The 22935-nt window shown below is 38.0% G+C and overlaps 1 protein-coding gene across 3 annotated transcripts in view; it reads right to left on the bottom strand.

The window, feature by feature from the left end:
* The window catches only part of gpc6b (glypican 6b), a 79898-nt gene that overhangs the window by 44823 nt on the left and 12140 nt on the right, over positions 1-22935 (bottom strand). For all 3 annotated transcript variants that reach the window (XR_798568.1, XM_010773539.1, XM_010773541.1), the window contains exons 2-3: positions 16033-16191; positions 4966-5357 (exon numbers count right to left, since the gene is read on the bottom strand). Coding sequence is in view for 2 of the 3 variants with exons in the window: in XM_010773539.1 (XP_010771841.1) it covers positions 4966-5357; positions 16033-16191 (551 nt within the window). In the remaining variant the exon portion in view is untranslated. The remainder of the gene's footprint in view (positions 1-4965; positions 5358-16032; positions 16192-22935) is intronic.

The following is a 22935-nucleotide window of genomic DNA, read 5'->3' as shown; positions in this document are numbered from 1 at the left end:
ATTAGAGCCGAGACAAGGCTTTTAAACGTCTTTGTGAGCACTGTCAATCACAGTGTGTGTGTATGTTTTCAGATCATTTAACCCCACATTTAAATGTCAAATATTACATAATGACAAATATTTACATCAGTAAAACTAGAATTCATACATTTCATTCATCTTTATCAGTTGTTTCTTTCCATAAAGGAAATTGATGGTATTGTTTGACAGGCGCAGCTTGAAGAGGGCAGAAAGGTTTCATCAGTCATCACACTCATCAGGAAATACAACGCTCCAACAAATAAATAGCAGATGATTAGCCATGATAAGCTGACATTATTTCTTCAGTGTGTTTTCACAGAAAACCTCTCCACCATCAATGGAAAAGAAGCCTTTACCAGCAACATGACTTCACCAGCCCAAACAACATTAAATTGACCATTGTGTTTTAGAGCTGGATTAATGAATAAATAATGAAGTGTTTGGTAATGGAGAGGGCCGTAGTGGAAGACTGTGTAGCCGAAAACATCCTTCACAGATATCCAAGACCTCTAAAACAGGACTGTTACAGAAATTGATTTAGAAATGCTGAAACTAAATAATGTATTTCTTGACATATGATCAATACTAAAGCAGATGTCTTGCTTATGATGAGTTTAGAAGCTCCACTTTAAGATGCGCTCAGTTCTAAAGCCATAAATATGATTATGGAGGCACATTGAAAAGATTTCAATCAAAACCACAGGATTATTTTAGTGGGTAGAATTTAAATGTATTAATTAGCTACTATTGAATTCATAATGAATTTGTAGAAAGTGGAAAACAACATAATCAGTCAGTTTGACAATTGGTTGCAGCACTAATTGAGTGTTTATTTTTTACTGTTGCTATGTTTAACTTAAATTAAGTTTCCTTTTTATATTACACCACCAGAGTACAAATTGGAGTTTATGTGCAGCTTAATGTGGCACATTGAACATATGGTGCTTGTTCAAACCAAGCATTTGTATGTATTTTTGTAAATCAAAAATGTACTCAACTGGGTATGATTCTGGTGAACAGCGGGGGTCGCTGATTTAGATTCAGTCCTCATGTCTAGACTCTGTGCGAACAAACTGCAACATCTTCTCAGTGATTGTCTGTTTTGCTACGTGTAAGCCAGCATGGTGACATTTCAGATAGCAAATACCAGGAATATAAACTGGACTGTGTGACCTTGTGAGGCTGATTTAATTAGATAATTTCTTAAGAGCAGTCGGCACTCAACATTCTTATCCTGCAAACGCAAATGCTTGCACTCTGGAGCTCTGTCAAAAGGTTTGAAATTAAAGCTCCTGGGTTGCAGCTAATGGATTTTTGATTGTGTTCCATGAAGCACCAACAGGCATCTTATAAAGCATCTTTCAGACTGAAAACCCACCTTCGGAGACTAACACAGACATGCCATGCACTCACTCATTAATGTCTAATTTTCTTTGAAAAACAAAACTTTTGTTTTTGAAAACATCACTCAAAGCAGGTTTGCAGTACTGAAGACACTCTAATTCAGCTTAACTTGCTTTAAATAAAGGCTACTGCTAAATAAATCAATTGTAGAGAACCTGAAAAAGAGAAATTCTTAAGGCCTTGTCCTCCCTTTGCCTACAAATCATCAAAGCTTTATTGTCTTCAGCCAGACGTTAATTAACTTATGAAAAGCATTATCGCAGCATGATAGGAAAGGTCATTTCCATGCCTTGAAACCTATTCAATGGTAAATTGAATAGGTTTCCCCTCTGTGGGACTAATAAAGGTATTCTGATTCTGATTAACCTGATCACACAGCGATGCAAGGCTGACGTTAGTAACTTTAAAGCAGATCCACCTACAGAGTTGTTGTGTTGTTGTTGCCAAGCAACTATAGAATCATCTCTAATGATTATTAGTGAAAAGCCACCATTGATAATGTTTTAAATAGACTGGTCTAAAAGTAGCCCAGACTATTTAATGTCATTGTATTAAAGTATACCTACTGTCATCATGCTTGTCTTCCATGCTGCAGAGTTAGACTGTAAATGATTTAGCAAACAATTAAATATACAGTTGTGGAGGCTAAACAAAACGTGACACATAACTGCTTGGAGATAACGTGTAGCCTGCAATAAAATCATAGAAAAAGGTATCTATCTTTCAAATCAAGCTCTTATGTATATGTAGATTACATCTACTACTATATTCCTTATTATATTGAACTAATGTGGGTAATGCTGCATATTTGTTGAATACTCCCCATTTCCAGAGAGCAATTCATACATACTATTCTCTGACAAAAAAAAACTACCATCAAGTATCTGTGGAGGTTGCAGAACGGGACAAAAAGATAAAAATACATAATCATCCAAGCTTTAGGAACAAGTAATGATACAATCTCAAAAATTAAATCTAAATCTACTGTGACAAGGGTCCACTCCCTTGAATGTGATAAAAGTCTGGCGGGAGCATTTTGTCTCAGCTGTAGTCATATGATATTTTGTATGAAAAAAGTAGAAAAAAACAAACAATTATAAGATCTTAAGATAAAATAGGAATTAGGGAAATTACATGATGTTGGGGATCTGTGTTGGTGTTTGATGTTCCTGGAGCACTACCTCATATAAAAGTTGGTTTGAGGATTTTATGTTTGCTCCAAAGAGTAGAAGGAGACTCAAACACACCGCCGTGTCTAACAGAAAACGCTCACACATCACCTCATAGACAGCTGGTGTGACTTGTCACATACCAACTTCTAAAAATGCTCCTGCCAACACCTATCACACCTCAGACAGGTGTAGGGCAGCCTCAACAAATTCACACGGTGCTCTTCTCAGCTAATACACAGTAGAGGTCATTAGGAGATATTAAAGTAGTAATTATTATTATTAGAATTTACATTTGTATTGGTAGTAGTAGAAGTATAGATAGAAATTGTTCTTTTAAAAATTGTAAATCCTGCAAAAAATGTCTGCACACTAGCTTTTTTAGTCAGCACAGCTCTCCACTTGAAATACAGTATTTAGTATTTGTCATATTTTATTATATTTGACTGTACCCAGTTTCTCACGTAATTATGTTGTGTAAATATTTTAAAATTGTTATAATAGTCTTAAAATAGTTTTTTTTTTTACAATAGCTGTTATAACAGTACTATTTTTATTTTATTTCATTTTACCACATATTCTTCATTCTGTGTCTCTGTATGCACGACATACAGTATGCCAAAGCCAATTCCTCGTATGTGTAACCTACTAAAGCCGATTCTGATTCTGGAATAGAAGTGATTGTATTAATCGACAAACATATTTTTGTAAAGACAAAATGCAATCAAGTGACTGATAGAATAAAGGATCCCTCCCGTGGTAATGTACACTGGAAACATACTGAGAAATATAATATTTCAATATCACAGAGTTGATGCAGCCCATTAACGGTCACTGTGACTCTAATGACAAAGAATGCACAATGTTTTAACATAATTTACATGTTTGCTTATTGAATTGCCAGTCTACTATAGTGAGTGCATTCAGTAAAAAAAAGTTGTTAGCTCATATATGTTCTAAGTATCAATAGCCTGTTGCTGTATGGGTAATTATATGGGATCACTATGAGCTTTGTTTGTGAGAGGCAGACTCCAAACAGGACTTTCTGCTTCCTCAAAGCTCCGCCAGGTTCTGTGTTTCTTAAGCTGTGAAAAGCAATAAAGTCCTACATCATCTTCTTTAATTCAATACATCAGGGCAGCAATAAGTGTGGATGTCACATCTTAAGAGGCGCTGTGCCTCAGAAATCTCTATCAGCGTGTCTTATTCCATTATGCTTACACCCAATCCCTCAGGATGAGTTTATACCCTGGGGATCAAAGGGCTGCGGTCCCAGACACATGACCTGGATCTCAGGTCCCACTGAAATGTCAAGAGGTGAGGCCGGGAGATGCTGGCTTGTAAGAAACGCAGAGTGTAACTCAGTAAACGCATACTAACAACACATCCTCCGTGGCAGCTTCGAAATGAGCACCGCTACTACTAGTGAGGGGGGGAACTGATACACATAGTGAAGGGATTAGTTTAAAGTTCAACGAGTGCACCATGGTGGAGCAAGAAAACACATTCTGGATTTCTTCGACTTCTCCTTAGTGTCTTCCTTTCTGTTTATGATGATTGAGTGTTATAATACTTTCATTGCCTTCTGAGTATATACTGTACAGCAGATCTATAAATATTTGATAATCCACTGATACTGATATCAATAGAGGAGTGAAAGACACCAGGGTGGTTGGGGATTTGCCTTATCAGAGTGCTCCTCTCAGCCCATAAGATGGCGTGTAGAAACAGCCCTGTTGTTGTTAAGTGTGACTAAAGCCCAGCCTTAGCCTCTTGCTTTTCCTTTAATCTTACTTTGTACATGATCAAAACTACACATAGTCCGAGAGCAGTATGATACACTGCAAAAGCTGCAATAAGATTACATCGCATCAAACAGAATACCAAGGCTAGAGCATGATTAATGGCTTTTGTACACTGGGTGAACAAATGTTAAGAAATAGAGCAATAAACATCTATGGCACAACATTTATTTTCTCTACTTTTTCATTGCGTGGGCATTTCTCCTGAGCAATCCACGGACCTTTCGGCAATTGTTTTCTAGAGAGCACTTGAACAAACTGCCTTAAGTCCTAAGCTTGCTGAAGACATGCACAAAAGGAGCACACATTTGTCAGAAAGGTATCTGGGAGGAAGTTGTTTTCAGTTGAAAACCAGAGGCTGGCTTGCTGCCAAGGTAGAATTGCCCAAAAATACCTTGTGCAAATCTTGATTTCCACTCAGGCCAAATTCTGAATATATTCAAACAGAATCAGAAAGTGCAATCAAATAAAACATGTTTTTGTTTAAGAATGGTAAATTACAGAAGCAGGCAGTTGATTGGGTGTTTTATTATCCAGTTAAATTCTACTAATGTGGTGAGCGCTGTTACCTTAGACACTCTCTGGGCAACCTCCCGGCCAACAGAGAGCCCTTGGACAAATGTGCGTGCAGCGATGAATGCCCGGGTAACCTGAGCCTTGAGTTTCCTGGGCACGTCTCCAAAGGGCTTGAGCTGGTCGGTGTACTTACTGATACACTCCAGATAGTCCTCAGTGATGACGTACTGGGAGTTGAGCAGCGTGAACATACGCTCCAGTAGCCGCGACCAAAAGTCATTAAGCATTTCCTCCAGGTTAACATTCCCTCCTGTGTAATAGCGCTTCAGCTCTGCAAACAGGTTCTCAAAGACCTCTGAGTTCTGCATGTAAGGCTTGCCATAAGTCCTCACAAACATCTCATTCAGGGACCTCTCCGTGTTTTCCAGTAGCTCCAGGAAGAATTCTGGGTTAAAAGGGAAGACAAAAAAAGTGTTAATGCCATATTTTCTTTAATGTGTAACGTGTTGGTGTAAATATTATACTGTACATGGCATACATAGAGATGGCTGGCACTGGGAATCTCCCCCTGATGGAAATACAAATGCAGCAAAAATACAAACTGTGTCTGATTACAAGATAGAAGGCTGCTTGATTGCTTATTGCTTATTATTTTTCAGCTTGGTGGGTTTACTTTTGACATTGCAATGTGCATGTATATTTCTGGAAAGCAATAAGTTCTGTCTTTGCAGTGCATGAAGTCTGTATTGTCCCTATTTCATCTGTAAACCCAAAATACATTTGTGCACCTCAATAGAAAGGATATAATATGTTGTTGAAAGACTTTCTTTCCTCAGAATCTGCACTGGAACATTGCTCTATATGCTGCAGGCAAAAGGCTGTCAGATGAAGTCAAAACAACTATATCTTAAAAACTATTCCACAATTTAGTTTATGTGTAAGGTTTGCTGCTGTTCTGCATTCTGGTTTTCAAGCAACACCTGTTGTTTACCTCATGGCCTCTTTAAGTCACCACAAATTGGGAAGAGATGATACTATTTCTGACCATCTGCCATCCATAATGATAGTCCTTGGGTTCAAGGACCAAGATTAAAATATAAATAGGATTTAAGACCCTGCACATTTAACTGCAAAGATACATATTAGACTGGACAGAAGAGATTCAAATAGTATTGGAGTATTGGCTACTTGGAGAGCGCGGAAAGCTTTGACATATTATTACTTCATTAGGTTGATAAGCCGAACATCAAACTGTCGCTGATTAACACATTTCAGAAGACATTAGTATTTCTTTGAAGCCTGGTTATGGACAAAAAGTCCCACACAGATTCTTATATTCACTTCTCCTTTGTTTGGTTTTAGTCTCTGCTAACTCCTGATGAGAACATGAAGTGAAAGGCCATGTTGACCCGACAGTCACCAACTCTTTTTTGCCTGCTGCTTGGTGCTAGGCTTGTCCTGTATGGTGTGTTTATCGGAGAGAACAGCTGCCTGCTCTGGATCTGGACCAGGGTTGATGAGAGCTAAGAGACTAAATCGAAATGATAACGTTTCTGGCCGCAAAACAAAAAAGGATATTTTCTAAAATACTTTGGAGGGTTGTGTTGATAATTCCCTGAGTTGAATGCTTACTGAAAAAAGAGTTTGACGGTGTAACAAAGCCTGCAATAAAACAAAATTAATAGGTGGGAATAATTAAAAATAATGAGTGCGTGGGTTGTCTCAGTAAACGCTATTGATACCTTGAACCTTGTTAACACTAGTGTTTTGACTCTGCATTTTACAGTAACTGTCAGCTTTGTAAATCTCAATCATCATGGCCTAAATCTGTACAGCAATTCACAGTAGTTTAAATGACCAACTATCCACTTAGTCATTCTGCCTCTCTGAGCAATTCGCATTAGTCACTTATCAGAATGGCACTGACACAGCTGTAATGGATTTGAAGTGGTTATTAGTGCTCTGCAATGCAGGTAAAATTCCAAATTGCAGCAGCAGAGAAATGACGATACCCTAAATCACATCTGGTTAGCTATCAAGAGCTGTCCATTTTGTGAAACCAGCAGAAAGTAAAATATGAAAAATGTGCCTCATCTGCAAGGTAGCAGAGCACAGGATGTTGTTTCATAATGTTATTATGTGATTGAGACACATGTATTTTTAGCTGCAACAAGCAGGGTAAAGGTCACATTTTCCACAGGAGAAATGCTAGATTCCACCCCTGCATACATCTTTTCAGCCTCAAACTGCTTCTGATTATCACATTCAACACGCTTGTTAAAGAATTGCTCTGTCTATTCTTATCACAATTCATTACTGTTCATTAGTACGTTTCATGAAAGGTACCAGTGTGTATAAACTGTAAGACATCCTCTGGGGATCTGATTAAATTAGTGTTACTCTCACACATATTTCCTGCTATCCTAAGAGGATATGTATTTTTTATTTTAGTAGCACACACAATATGCAGGACTTGTGATGTTGGTCAAAGTCATTATTGAGACTAAATGAAAGACTGCAGTGATTAGCTCTTTAAATAAATAAAAAACAAAGCATCAAGCATGATTTGTGTCTCAGAGACCTGCTGTTAGTAATGAAAATAGTCAATGACAGCTTCAAAACTAATTTCACCCAAAGCAAATGTGCATATTAGAAATAATCATCTTTATACAGGTTTTTTTGCCCAATACAATTTGTCTGCGGAAATATTGTGTGAATATAACAGATGCAATTAAGGTAGATTTATTGTTAATATGGCAAGTGTAGTTGATATAATTCTCAGCTCTGTTTTGGAGTGATTACATTGAATAACTTCATTATGGATGAGCTTAGTATAATTCAGTGAATAATGTATTGAGTTGAAACAGACAACTTAATCTAATTAGGGAAAATTCAGGAGCGGGTTATATTATACAATAGCAAATGTATTGAAATGTTAGAGACTAAAATGATCAGGAAAGCTTACATAAATCCTCAACACATCTTAGTAATTAAGAAGTCTGTCCAAAAAAATGGCTTCAGTGCTGCAAAGAAAGGATAATGATGCTGAAACGCTGGACAGGGGGACATTTTAATACTCCCACCTAGCAGAGAGTTCATTACATTTCGCTGATAAAGCTCCGTTTGGCTCCAATTCCTCACTGAGCGCACAGAGCAGAGCAGAGGTTACACAGAGGCTTTCTGTCTGCTTGCTCTTACAGAAACCTCCTGATGGATGCTCTCCTGGATGTCAGAGATGTCAGTAGAAGTCTCAATTAGAGAAATCTATAAACAACGTACTCCTATTATAATCTAAAGAAAAAGGGAAATTTGATTTTCCATTATAAGAAGACCACAGACTACAGAAATGACAAAGGAACTAACAGAGGTATAGGTGTGAATAGGACGGCATCCACTGCCCTCATGGGAAGTGAGCAGCAGAATTAATTACTGCAAAGACTCCTGAACTGTGACCAGCCATAACTTAGGAGGATAAAAAGGGTTGGTTTTCCACCACAATTCCCTTTTTCCAGTTGAGTAATTACACTCTGTCATGAAAAAACCAGTGGTGAGGAAACTGTGGCAAGGCAACCTGGTCCACATTTGACATCTGTGCAAGCAGAACACCGTTTAAAGAGATATTTGTGTACAAATTACAAACATAGTAATCATAAGCATATATCAGGCTGCAATCAACACCTAAAACTGGTATTTAGTCATAGTCTGTGGGTTAAAAGCCAATAGTTTAAACTTTAGAAAATGTTCGTTTGGCACAGTTTTGGATCTTAAGCATTTCAGTAGAAATAGCAAGATGATTTTTGAGTTGCAAATATCACAATGTGTGTCTCAAGACAAAATCCATACAGTATTTAGGCACAGCTTAAGGTTCTAACAGGGACAGTGGAGCGCAATTTAAGAGTCAATACAATGAGGCTGTGTAATTACTGCAAAACTCAGGAACAAGCAGACAATTTGTTCACCTTCGTTCATGAAAGCTGCAGCCTCAATAAATCCAGTGGAAATCAGTCCCAATAGGGTTCACAGAAATGCAATTGAAGGATGCACTTTCAACTCATTTAGTGTTGAATGGAAATGTTCAAACATGTCCAGGATGTAGGGAGAATCTTTTAAACCACTGGAACGACACCTCGCTTACTGCTAATGTATTCATCTAACTTCAAGGTTTCAGGTTCTTCGTGTTAATAAGTATATGGTCCGCATCACAGGACTTCAATTCACACATAAGAGCTGCCTCAATTATCCAATTATTTATAACAAAGGACTGTCGAGATCGACTTGACTGATGGTCACCTAGATCTCACTTAAAGCATTTGTCTCTCTGGTCAGAAAATAGCATTAATAATATAGCAAAGACACAAAAGTAATAAACAATCCGAATAAATGCAGTATCATTTATGTAACCTCATTATTTAAAAAAGGTAAAAACTAAGAAAAGAATAAGTTCGTTTAAGAGCAAACATACTGATGTATCATGAATCTTACAGTGTAATCAAAATAAACTAATCGGTTCAAGGGACTAATAGGGACTAGAACTTCATTTGCTGAAAGGATTTTTCAACGTCATATTACATAAACATAGTATACCCCCAATAGCGTTTAATAGTCACTGCTCAAGGCCCATTCATTAGTACATTTATACAGCAACATCCATATCATTAACATAATATAAGAGGCTAGGGATAAATCGGTGCAGAGGACCAATAGACTTCATCAATGCGTTACACATACAGTACATATTTATGAAAGGCTTTACAAAAAGGTAAAGACAAAGAGGTGCTTGGTTAACACCCAGCTCCAGAGCACATCAACTGGGAGAAGTATTCCATATTCACGACTGACCTTTTTGAAACCATTCAAATCAGAGAAAGCTAAAACATGTTATCCAGTAAAAATGCATTGTTTAGTTTTAAGGAGGCGGGGAGAAGACTCATAGTTTGTTTGAACATTTCACGGATAGCCCACACTCTGGACTGGCCTTGGAAGAGGTCTTTTGGGGGAAATATGAATATGAATAACACAAATGTCATGTTACTGGGTTTGTTGAGCTTCAGGGTGTGTGACCTGGACTTGTAAAATTGCTTCTGAATGTGAGTATTTTTAAGAATTGTTACAAGTTGAAGACTTTGTGCAGAAATATCATGGAACTGCTCAAAAATGCATGAAACGGGTTACATTATCATGAATTCTTGTAAAATCAGAAACTGCTTAAGGGACTGAAAAAATATGCTCAACTGTTGAAAGAACTTTGGCAGATCATGTGCGATGAAATAAGCAATGAAACTCTTACAATATCTTAGTTTCAGTGAAGCATTGCATTTAATTTACATTATCAAAGAAAGGTAATTAATTCAGAACAAAGAGATTTTTCAAATGATTTGTTGGATGTCGTCTCATAAACAAATCTGTAATTTATCAGTGAGGCTACCCTGAGTGATATGCACAAGTTGCAAATGAGCTGCTTAGCCCTCATGCAGAAGAATAAACACTCCTTTATCTCCAGCAGAGCCACTCCGTGTCTTCTTCAGACAGTCACAGAGGGAGCCCATCTCTCACTATGTGTCATTATTGGAACCGCATAACGCAACACATAGGGCTTGGTTTGCAACCCATCAAAGCTCTTGTGCCTGCACATGAAACTGGCAATTTTGCTGCCAAAAGGAACAATTCTAATTGTACATGTCAATCATAAGTGGATGCCTGATTGGTCTGACAGGAGGCACTAGTCTGTAGAGGGCTGCTCTGAGTGTTATGCTACTGTACAGGACATGACAGGCTGACCTTTTCTGTCTCCATTTCCATGTGTTAATTCTTTTAGCCTGTCGGTTGGGAGTCACACAGTGGCAGTTAAAAGCAGACGCTTGCACGTAACAATCACAGCTGGTATATAAAAAGGTGAATAGTCTGCTGGTGCATCAAGGGGAAAAAAAGATCTAATATCATGTAATTTTACTAGAATGTTTTTCCTCATATTCAAAAGGTACCATATATGCTGCTTCACAAATGTTAGCATACAGTCTAAACAGTAAAGAATAATCCAGACTATTTACTTTTAAAATGCTTATTTTTAACCATGGATGTGTACTTTTTTTAACCAACATGTGCTTGTCTTTACAATGAATACGTTAGCTTTCTCTTTACATTTTTTTGCCTTTTATCTGTCACTTCTGTTGTAACGATGCACATATCCACGCTGCAGTATATCTTATACATATGGAGACAAGGATTACAGTCACAAGCATGTTCATAAAAACACTGTAGTGAAGAGAGATACTTTAGCTTCTCACTTGAATACTACCTACTCTCTCCAACTGGATAGTCCAATAGGACTTCTTAACTAAACAAGGGTTTTGCTGAGCAAGCATGGCCTTTTCAGCAGTACCCAGCTCCACATTCATCTCAAACACATCCACACCTGGTGGCTGGCCAGCACAGTGCAGCCTATTGTGGTTGGAAGCTTTAGAGGAGTTATTTCAGGTTAAGTGCTTTGCTCAAGGGCACATTAACAATATCTGTTGAGGGAAGAGAGATAGGAAAAACACATTTGCCACATTCTCACTCTCATTTTTTATTAAAAAAAATAAATTAACCCATTTGAAGTTGATACAGCACCAATAAAACTGGGATAACTTCTGCCAGGTAAAATTATTTCTTTCCAGTGTTAGCGTTATTATTATTATATACTTTTTAACTTAAAACATTTTTTTTTTTATTGTACAAAATGATAATATGTCATCAGCAACTAACGGGACTATGGCTTCACACATTTTTCGAGCATATCATTTTTATTCGGCTACATTAGCCAACACAGAACCCCCCCACAAATTAGACACTAGGTCAAAACCAGCCATTGTCTGCTGTTAATTAATTAATTAATTAATTAATTAATTAATAAGTAAGTCCTGAATTAGTGACATTTATTGTGCTGTGTGCAGTAATAGAACTGATGCCATTGTGTACCATCTGCCTAATATTCTTTTAATAAACTGCCAGGAAACTTTTGACGAGAAATAGCGGCGCAAGTCAGTTACTCCAAAGAAGATCAATTGTGAAGGGTGAACCACATTAATATTCTGTGTGGCTACCCAGCACCATGGTGTTCATGGTCAGAGGAGGGTCAACAATTGATTAGCAATTAAGAACCATGACTAAGTGTTTAACGCGCAGGGAAACAAAGCTCTGTGCCAGCCTTTTATCTAGTTTCTCTGAGCAAATGTTTTCCCGAGGAATAGGAATACACTATGCATTGATATATTTGTATTCTTCTGGCTTTAAAGATTGTTTCGTAAATTATTGTAATGTTATGATGTGTTTCTGTCGCACCTTATCTAAATGCCTTTGAAGCACTTTAAATTACCTCGTGTTAAAAGGTGCTATATAAATACACTTGCCAATTGCTTTATAATGAAGAGAATATTTGGACATGGTAATAAACATTAATTATTAAACAGGCAAAAACAGCTTTTGCAATAACTGTGGCTTCATTTTTGGTGCTATTCTTTTTCAGATGATACAGCTTCTCTCTTAGATTCACACAGCTGTACAGTGCATGTATTGTTGTGGGTATTTCTGTATTTGTGCTCTGATGATCTTGGCATAGTCGAGACTGTGCCCTCTCACTGTGACACGTAGGCTGTGGTGTCAGGTACGCGTGGGCTGGCCGGCTACTGTCAGCTTCAGTAACACTCATCACAATCTCTGCATAAAGAGAAGAGAAGATACACATACAGTACACTGAACCGTGTAGGTGGGATCCCAGAGCGAGGTGCTAAATAGATGGTAAAGAGCATCTAAATGATTGGTACTGTTTTTTTATCTTTAACTGTGTTCAAACTCAGAATTGAGGCCATTACAATTATGTTGGTAACACTGTTTTATGAAGAGAAAATATTGTTATATACAGTGTAGGAAATAAGTATTTGATCCCTTGCCGAAGTTGTGATTTTAACCACTTACAAAGAAATGACCAGTCTATAATTGTAATAGTAAATTTATTTTACTGATGAGATAGAGAATATCAAAAAGAAAATCCAGAAATTGACATTATATAAAAGATACAAATTGATTTGTATTTAACTGTGGGAAAAGTGGGCAAACTTACTAAATCTGCAAGGGATCAAATACTTATTTCCTCCACTGTAAGTACCATAGAGTCAAGGAAATGACACATCTTATAACACAGTACATATTGTGCTCAAAATGCTGGAAGGTTTTTTGGCTTGGCTGGTTCAATTTCAGCTAATGTCTCTGGCATAATACCACACAACTCTCAACACTCACATTCAATTAATGACGTGAAGAGATAAGGGTGGAATTCAAATCCAGCAATCAATATTTGAGATTTCCCCAGCGGCTGGTCAGTCGAGGCTCTCAGCAGACTCAAAGTCTCCAGACAACAGAGGGCTACGGAGGAGAAACTCGAATATGGCATCTGCTTTGACGCTGATGAAATCATGGAGAATGGCAGCAAACCCCAAGAGGAGCAGGGGTGCCTGGAGTCATGCATCTAAGTGCTGCTGGACAAACCCCATGTCCTCCCTCACTGGAGCCCTCCCTATGACAGTCGGTACCCTGACGGGGGCCGATCAAAATAACACTTATTTATTTATTCATGCTTCCAGGAAACACACGTGTGCTAAATAAGTGAATATTCCTGGAAAACAAAACAGACAGACATCAGCCGGGCATTATGACATTGAGTTTCTGGGCAATGTTCAATCATTTGAGAGTTGCGTCTGTAACTGAATAGTAGGCTATTTGTTTCATATAATATGTTGGACAATTTGAAAAATATGAGCAAAGCAAGACAAGTTATTGACCCGTGAGTATTCGATTGCACTATTAATCACTCCAGCATTGTTCAAAGGTTGACATTGGACATATTAAAATAGCCCATTATGAAATTCTATGCTTCAACCTCCAACATTTGGACCAAATTATAATAATGTTGGATTAAGATGAAGATATTTATATCAAAAGTATGCTTATAGATCAAGCACCATGCTATGAATGGTTTAAGGCACAAAGAGCTGCTGACACATAGTGTGCATTATGTAACAGTAGTAATTTTTGACTTAAAGGTGGGGTAGGTAATTTCGGAGAAACCAGCTTGAGTGCGATAGAATTTGAAAAAACACAACCGGAGAAAATCTGCTACTTCCTTACAGAGCCCCTCCTCCAACACACACGAACGCGCACATGATCAATGAGGGCAGGAGATAAGTTTGTGCACAGATGGAAGGCTGACGGGCAGGTAGGCCACCCAGTTATTTTAGCCAGGCCGGCTCAGATGATTGGTCGTGCTTTTTACAGTACTACGGCTTCCACAGATGACATTTTGTTATGGATTTTTTGTCAAAGCACTTAAGATATTCATTGCTATCGGGATGTTAAGAGCATTCCATGGAATATAACAAAAAGTGTATCTCGAGCCGGTTTCTCAAACTTACCTACCCCACCTTTAATAGTCTCCTTGAAATGCATTAAAATAAGCCGTGTTTAAAATATGGGGCAAGGAAATGAATTCAAATATTCTAAAGGTTCCTCTACAGCTGAGTGACCACAATCATTCAATATAAAAATAGAACTTGTGTGATCTTTTATGTTAAGTCAAACACCTGATAAAACATGACGTATAAGTCAATGGTGCGTTATTAGTCAGATCAGTAGTCTCAGCTGCGCACTGGCAGTACAATTAGTACTCAGCACCAATTTTGAATTCAAAGGTAATTCTAGATACATGGCCCCTAGTCTTCTCCATTTTCACAGAAAGATTGCCGTTTTGTAATTTAAATTCCGCAGATGACAAGCGAGCAAATAGATTTAAAATGCAGAGCAGAAAAATGTCAACTGATATGCCTGATATGCTAATACCACTCAAACTTTGATTTATGTTGTGTATTTGCTTCCATATGAAACAGGAAGCTTGTTTGTTATGCTACTGTATATGCAAACCATGTCACAGGAAGACAAGATTGTGCATTAAATGTAATCTATATGCTATTAAATAAATGAGCTGGATGTTATTATCAAATGCAAACCTCTATCAATCTTGATGGTACAGTACGTGTATGTATTGGGCATAGAACAACACCCTTTTATATTCGATGATTCTGCTTTTTCTGTGCTTCTCCTCAACAGAGGAATACTGTAGCTTCCCGGCAGAGTCTCAGCACACACCGAAAGCCTTTTTATTTCTGCTTTTTTAAACGTTATATTTACGGTTTCTCCATTTCTCTTTTTCCTTCAGCTGTAAAGCACTTTGTATCCACTACTTTAGAGAGTGCAATAATACATAAAGAGTGCTTGAACTGGCACTGTTGAATCACCCATCGTTACACCCAAGGTTCCAAAAGCTTGATGGTTACATGGATGCAGCTTTGCCTTTTCTTTTCACGATCGCAACTGGAAATGTTGATACTCAACCTTTATCAACTACAGGAAGCTAAATTGGATGTGGGGTTTTAAAGTTAGGGGCTTGTAACATACGGTATATGCCAAGGTTAAAGTTATTATAATCTGGTTGCCATTCCTGTAACTGGTTAAGAAAGTTTTATAAACCATTATTCCTCTATTTAAACAAAAGACAATATGAGTGTATTTTCCTATGAAAGATTTTTCTTTGTTGTCCTGCCATTCACTTAAAGAAATTGGAGGATTACCAACAGGGACAGTAGAGTGGGTCTTTGTTCAGTAATGAGTAGGACACATCCACTCCCATAGCAGTAGCTCAGTGGATGTGTGGGAGGGTCAAGACAGTCGCCATAGGGCTTTGACAAGATCCCACAGAGCAGAGGACCACCAAACAGCCGTAATAATGCAGAGTTTGGCTCTGTACTGCTGTTCAAGCTGTCACTCTGCTGTGCAAGACACCATGTTTGTCTAATCTAACAAGAGGGTTCTCCACTCCAAGGCATATTAATGAGATTTTCAAATCCTGTCTCGACTTAAGGGGAGGACAGCAAAAGTGCTACAAACAGTGAACCTTTTCATATTAAAACATATATTCAAAATCCTTTTGATTTTCCTTTTAGCAGCATTTTGTTCAATGGTGACAAAAAAAGAAGCAAAATGGGAAGATTAGTCAGCATGAAGCGTTGAGCGAGAAATGAAAATGTACTTACCGTCAAATCTTTTATGTCTGGAAACAAAGGTGCTTCTCAATTCATGACTAATTTCATCAACAAGATTCTCAAAGTCCTTTTTGCTCTGTTGGCCAAATGTGTCCTCCATTTCCTGGGTGCAACATGTGTTTCCCTGAGGACATACGCGGAGAAGTTCACCTGCAAAATAGACAAAGAAAATGTTTTAAGACCATTCAAATTCCAAATTTTACTTTAGAAATCCTTGATTTATTTTTGCATCACCATAAAAAGTGTGTTTTTTAAGTCATTTCCAAATTCAAAGAAAATGCAATAACACTAACATCGTGAGCCCCCCATCCTGAATGTGGGTTGGCTAAAATTACTCAATAAAACTTTCCAGAAAATAACTCATTTTGGATACATAACCATTTGAGCTGATAACAGTATTTAACTTTTATGGTCTCCCATACAGGAATGTTATGGGAAACGTGTGCAGGACTGTGGTTTCAAACATCCACCATCAGGTCCTAATTAGCAGTGCATTCAAATAGCCTCATTCCTACTTAGTTACTGTTGCTATGCCTGACAAGCTTCCAATTGTCACAGGGCAAAGTGTTGAGACCTCATGAGACATGGCACCACACTAAAAACAGAAATATAATACAGTAGCAAACAGAAATGTGATTTAATGGCAATATGTTGACATGCCAAAGGATGCCGTGTAAATGATTTAGAAGTTAGTTGATGCCTTTTAAACATATGAACACGTTTAAGCTAAAATACAACAAATGAAGGGGTGACAGCAGATTGCATTAAAGCACATGCTAATAAATTACAGTTTCTCTTATGAAAACACGTTTTTTAAGAACACTCAAAAACGGACATTTTAAGTCTCCAACAGGACACTCTTGTCACTTACTTTCATTTGAAATATAATGTGCAATCGTTCGTCACTATAATTTTCTCTGTACAGACAATTTGTTCCCAATTTTACAAATGGACAAATTGGACAAATGGCTTTTGCCTTGCAGTGTTGTCAATCATTGATTCTGAAATTTGGGACGTTTTGATACTTATGTTCTGCCTCACAGATACACTGGTACCAGCTGCGCTTTCTTTTTTTCTGTTCTTTACAACGGCCAGTTGAGACAAGCCGCTGCAGTGCCACAATCCCCTGCCTCCTCTCACTCACTCACTCACAGTACTCTCACTCTATTTCCTCTGTGCTCCAGTTGAATATAATCATTTGTGAGCCGTCATGGCCTTGTTTTATAGCCTCTTAATTTCAAATTTGTATCACACACCCACCACTGTCTCACAAAATGATGTGGGGAAACCTTGGCCTTGTTATGTTTATATTATGATAGAATTAAAGCAGTTATTCCCTCAATGTGTTGTTCAAATTATCTCAAATGTCAATATAACACTCGTGCCTTGCAGGATATTTAACATGATTCTGTGTAGAAGAGGAACAATGGTAGTGCTTCTCATTTTTTTGTTTGACAATAAGAAGCTTAATTGGAAATATTCCCATGCGCTACATAATTGAAAACATGGAGAAAATACTGAAAATAAAAAAGAAGAAGGAAAAAAAGTGTTTTCCTCGATTTCAGTCTAAAACCAAAGACTGTTTCTGTGGTGTCTCGTCAATTGTGTTAGTGGTGTTTGTTTTATGTCTGTCATTTCATGTTTAGTCAGGTATGTAATTCCAAGTCTAGTCAGGTTTCTATGTAGAGTCAGGTTTTCTTCTTACGTCACGTCTTGTCTGTCTATTTTATATCGGTCATCTCTAGTGAAGTCCCCATGTTTCATGTCATGTCTCGTTTTCCCATTTCCTGTTTTATTTTGTACTTACCTCTTGTCTTTCCTTTCAGGTCCTGTTACTTCCTCACTTTGGGTGTTTTTCCGCCATCGTCAGCGTCTGCCCCGCCCCTGATTGTTTCCACCTGTTTTCCCTCATGTTTAAATAGTCCTTGTCTCCCTTTGTCTTGTGCCAGTTCGTCTTGTTTCAGTGTGCTTCTATGTCCAGAGACCCAGCGTTAAAACCAGAGAGGAGAGTTACCATTGTTTGTTTGAAATCAAGAAGTTTTGTTTTGTCCTCGCAAGAGTAATTTTTTGTTAATACTTTGTTTTATTTTTCTCATTAAAAATATGAGTCGTCGCATTTGAGTCCAGTATTTTGTACCCCGTTCTAACAGTTTCAATGAAATCTATAAAAGCATATTGTAGACATAATATTTGAAAGAGCACAAAAGTCATTTTAGTGCTACTCAATCTGAAAGTGAACCTGTATGTTCCTTCCTTGTCCTTCTGCTTTCAAAATAGGTGCTGGATATTTAAGTGAATAAACACCAGGTGATGACAAAGAGCTGTAATTGGTATCCGTCTCTTAACCGTATTAATAATTGCAGTGTTTCCCCTACCCTTGTCTTGGAGGGGCGCTGTGCCCCGCCAACGGAGCCCTGCGCCCTCCCCCTGAAATTCAAGGTGTTTAAAAAAAAAAAAAAATTATAATTTCTTTTTTTAAATATATACATAGCACCAAATTGCAACTAATCTATATCTAATGTCACTTTTCACATTGATTATGCACTCTTTTATTAAATAAACTAAACGCTTTCATTTTAAGTTGTGAGTTTGGTGTTTTTGACCCTAAGAAACACTGATGCATTAATCAATAACAATAATCCACAGCTTCTCTTTCTGCTCCTTCTGATTTCACAATTTTGACCCCTGCACACACAATATAGCATAATAAGGTTTCTCGTCCCCACACAAAGCACAAAGAAATCAGTTTTCTCTTTTACAAAACGCAGAACTAATGTACATCATCTACAATCAGCATGAGCTTACAATCAAGCAGCTGTACGATTCTCCCTGCATGCATTAACAGATTGCACAGCAGCAGAAGAAGAAATGGATGTCATTTACTGAGCGCCATACTGAGTGAGCAACAATATGATATGAGCACGATATTGCTTTGCACATTGGTGTCTTCTTCAAATGGTGACATGTGGGAACATTTTCATTAGAAAGCAACACCCATAAGGCATGTAGTAGGAAATATGCAAACTGAACCCAGTGTTGCCTTTACAACAGTCAGTAGCCCTACAAATAAAGACCAAAGAAGAGGAGATAAGAAAGTCCCACCTTGTCAGATCAAGCATGTTAGAAAATCACTTGATTTAAAATGATTTGTTTCCTAAGTAACACAATACAACCAAATTCATGTCATTTAGTTGAGGACACAAATCTGTTTTCTGCACCTGGGGCTGTGAGAGATGAAGACTGTAAGAAAGTCTGTGGACTGTGGAAAGTAATACTGCTGTTTCCCCCCCCTTTTCTCTCCATAAACTGAACATGCATCCTTCTTATCAACATACACATTAACTATTTAAAAAGATGTAGTGTAGTAGCAAGGGCACAGAACTAAACAGAGGGTGGTAAAGAGAAGTCATTTCCTTCATAGGCTACTATAGGGGAATGACATTTTACTTTTAAAAGGTTCTATCATTTTCACCATGGGTGTTTGTTTGTCATAGAATATATATTTGTATGGAATTCAAATGTGGGATTAAGGTACAATACTTTTCTTAATGTGAATTTTTTTATATAAATGTCCTATTGAAGTATATTTTATTTCACTATCTACAGTGTGTTGTAAAGCATGTGAATAGGGAATGTTACATATGTGATTACACCAGAAAAACATTGTTTTTAGAACATGGTGTTTGAAAGTGTCCTAGTAAATGTCAAAAACAAACAATAAATGTAATAAATGTACTAACTTACTTCCTTTCTATCCCCCTAAATTGAATTCTTTGCTAGGTTCAAGTTAATCTTTGAATTTTGCTTTTATTTTTTATACATAAATAAGTCACCTGACACCAGATGGGCAACACTTCCCTCCTTATGCCGGCCCTTGCTCAGACCATACCCACCATTTACACTCTGCCTTCATTTGGATCTCACATCACTCTGCACCTGTAAGATTTAGTGACTGTATATTGCACTGTTATGCCATCAACATCACACTCTCGAGTAGCTGCAGCTGGTAATAAGGGGATATTTATACACAGCACTCAGGTATTCTCAGAAAGGCTTTGATTTTAGGGAAAAAGGGACCCAGTTCAAATATGTCAATGGAGCATTCAGGCTGCTGATGTGTACCCCTCAATGAAGCTCACAATTTCAACATCATAGACCCTCTCCTCTTCTGATCAGACTGACTGAAGAGCAACTGGAATTTGAATTTCAAAACAGCACAATAAAAGTTATGGATGGACTTAGAAACTTCATAAATATCACACAGACAGTGTCCTAGCAAGTCCCTCTGACTACACACTCTGAGTGCAACCTTTTCATCAGATATGTCAAGAGCACAGAAAACAACATCTTGACACAAAACACCTTCTGTGTCCGCCATCGGTCTCAACAGAGCAAAAGCATCACTTAAAATAAGACTGTTGTAAGTCAACATATGGGAAGGAGCTTTCAAGGGACTTCACCACTCAGCAAAGTGCCACCACCCTCCTTGCCAAGGTTAAAACAGCAATGTGGCTTCCCAGATAATCTATCTAGGCGCACTGACCAAACACACCCACCACACTCAGGATGGAGTGTGTGCCAGACAGTTTTTTGCAGCAAGGGAAAAAACTCTGCATCTTAAAGTTTGCTGCAGTGTCATAAAAAGATGTTATGGCAAATTATTTGCCAATTCTAATATTCATTGATCCTATGAACACGTTGGCCTATGTCCAGCAAAAAAAGCCTGATATAGCATATTCCTTGTGGTCATAGACCTCTATTGTAGTTATTGTTTTTTTTACTTGTGACTGTAATAGAGATTGTATGGACACAGTAGGGGGGGTGAAATTATGCATCTCTTTACTTGGAACATATGGCTAGGAATTAGAGATTGATGTTGTAATGCAGAACATCGCAATTAGCCTACCACCATACTATAACTCAGAGACCAACTTTAATTAAATTGCATTTAACACAATACATACTCCACACAGAAAATCACAGCTATGCATTTATAACATTTAGTAAAGTCTGCTTAGGCCTATGTCATAGACGGTAAAACTACAAGATAGCAGCCTGATAAACAACGAATGCCACGGCCATGCCCAATATATATATATTTTTTTTTTTTGCGCAAAGCTTTACGAACATGAATCTTTGTCCTGCACTATAACTTGTTCTACGAGCCACCAAACAAACACATGCGCTGCTAACGTCATTTTGTTTGCTAGACAGCGATATAGTTAGCTGGTCAGCTGCGATACATTTAACAGCAACGTTGTGAACTGTTACCTGCGAATGCAAATTCGGTCTATCTGCTGGAGAGGCTCTTTGGCACTGGAAACAACACACTGTCTGCTCATGACTTGGAAGCTAACGCTACTGCGAAAGTTTGTTTACTATGTCCGGACAGGATCTAAGGCAGCTTTCAATCAAACATGGACCCTGACATACCACTCCTAAGCTGACCCAGAGCCTGCAACCACCTTTAGGGTCCCAAAAGGTCACACCCTGCCTTCCTGGCTTTAACATTAAGCACATTTGACTTTCTTTATGGATTTAAAACCCTTAAAACTGTATGTAGTTATGCATTATTCATTGTCACGCAGTGGACTACAGTATATGCATATTATTTTTTAACCCCTCTACTCTGGTGGCATTGTGATGTTCCTAAAGTTGTTTCTGTTAAAGAAGCCCTCTGGCCATCATTTCACTTTGCTCTTTTGATGGAATTTGTAATTTAGTCCTTTCAATTAATTAATTCAATATGTGTTTTCAATAAGAAACCATTTTCAAACATGGTTTATTTTGTAATTGATGTAGTTACATATAAACAATTAGTAAGTAAGTTGCAAAATACATTTATGACAGATCGTTGACTTGTTTTTATAAAGGATTCTGTGCTTAAGACCACAAAGGCTAAACCTAGTCCTACTGCAAAAATAATAAAGAATAAATATAGTGTACCAACGCCGAGAGAAAAGAGAGGGAGACGAATATTTGTTTATACTGTGTTTTTTTAGTGTTGTTTAATAGAGTCTATTTGGTCATTGCACAACAGAGAATGTGCGTTAATGTCTGCATGTCTGGTAGAGTGACATCTTAGCAGCTTATGGGACTGCTGATGTTGTTCTTACTGTTGTCAAAATGTTGACAGTTAGGATGGTAATTTTTTTGCTCATTATCATTTTCCAGTAACGTCTTTTATCCTTTTAACTTTTTGTTATCTCGAAATACACATAAAAGTAATATTCTTCCTACAGTAAAAAAAGATGCTTCTTCACTCAAGCAGTTGATCTTCAGAAAAGGCACTTTAGTTTACTAGACCTAGGCATAGACATAGGCATAGGCTAGACATAGGCTAGACATGGGGGACCTATCATGCAAAATGCACTTTTGTACGTCTTTTATACATGAATATGTGTCCCCGGTGTTCCAGGGAACTCACCAAGTGTCAGAAAAAACAACCCTCTCTCTTTTCCTCCATACCCAAATCTCTAAAAACGGGGCTGCAGCGGATATGATAAAAACTGATCCAGATTTGAACACTGTCCTGACGTCAGGACGGTGGCACTACGGCTATTGGGCCAACTCTCCACCTATCAGGGGAATGTGGGGTTGTGCCACGGCCGGCCATTGCCGCTCGAAAGCGCTGGAGACGCTGTAGCACATATGCCAGGCCTGTAAATCGCGCTGTAGTCTGCCACAAAAACAGCGAAGAAGACTTCCCGTGCATCATGGTTGCCATGGTTGCCCTTCTGTTTATTCTCCGCTGTGGCTCTTTTTCTCCCTCCCCAAGGCAAGCGTTTGCTCCCGCTGCTGTAATTCAATGCAATCCCTCCCCGTCGAGGCAAGCACTATAATTCTCTCCGGTAGTCCACCAGCAGATGACAAACACCCACCTCTCCGCCTCTT

This window comes from Notothenia coriiceps, unplaced genomic scaffold (assembly GCF_000735185.1).
Source record: "Notothenia coriiceps isolate Sejong01 unplaced genomic scaffold, NC01 NC01_scaffold00012620, whole genome shotgun sequence".
NCBI classification, from domain to species: Eukaryota; Metazoa; Chordata; class Actinopteri; order Perciformes; family Nototheniidae; genus Notothenia; species Notothenia coriiceps.
The sequence above is the reverse complement of the archived record's forward strand: the minus strand, read 5'-3'. Positions and strand labels throughout refer to the sequence as shown.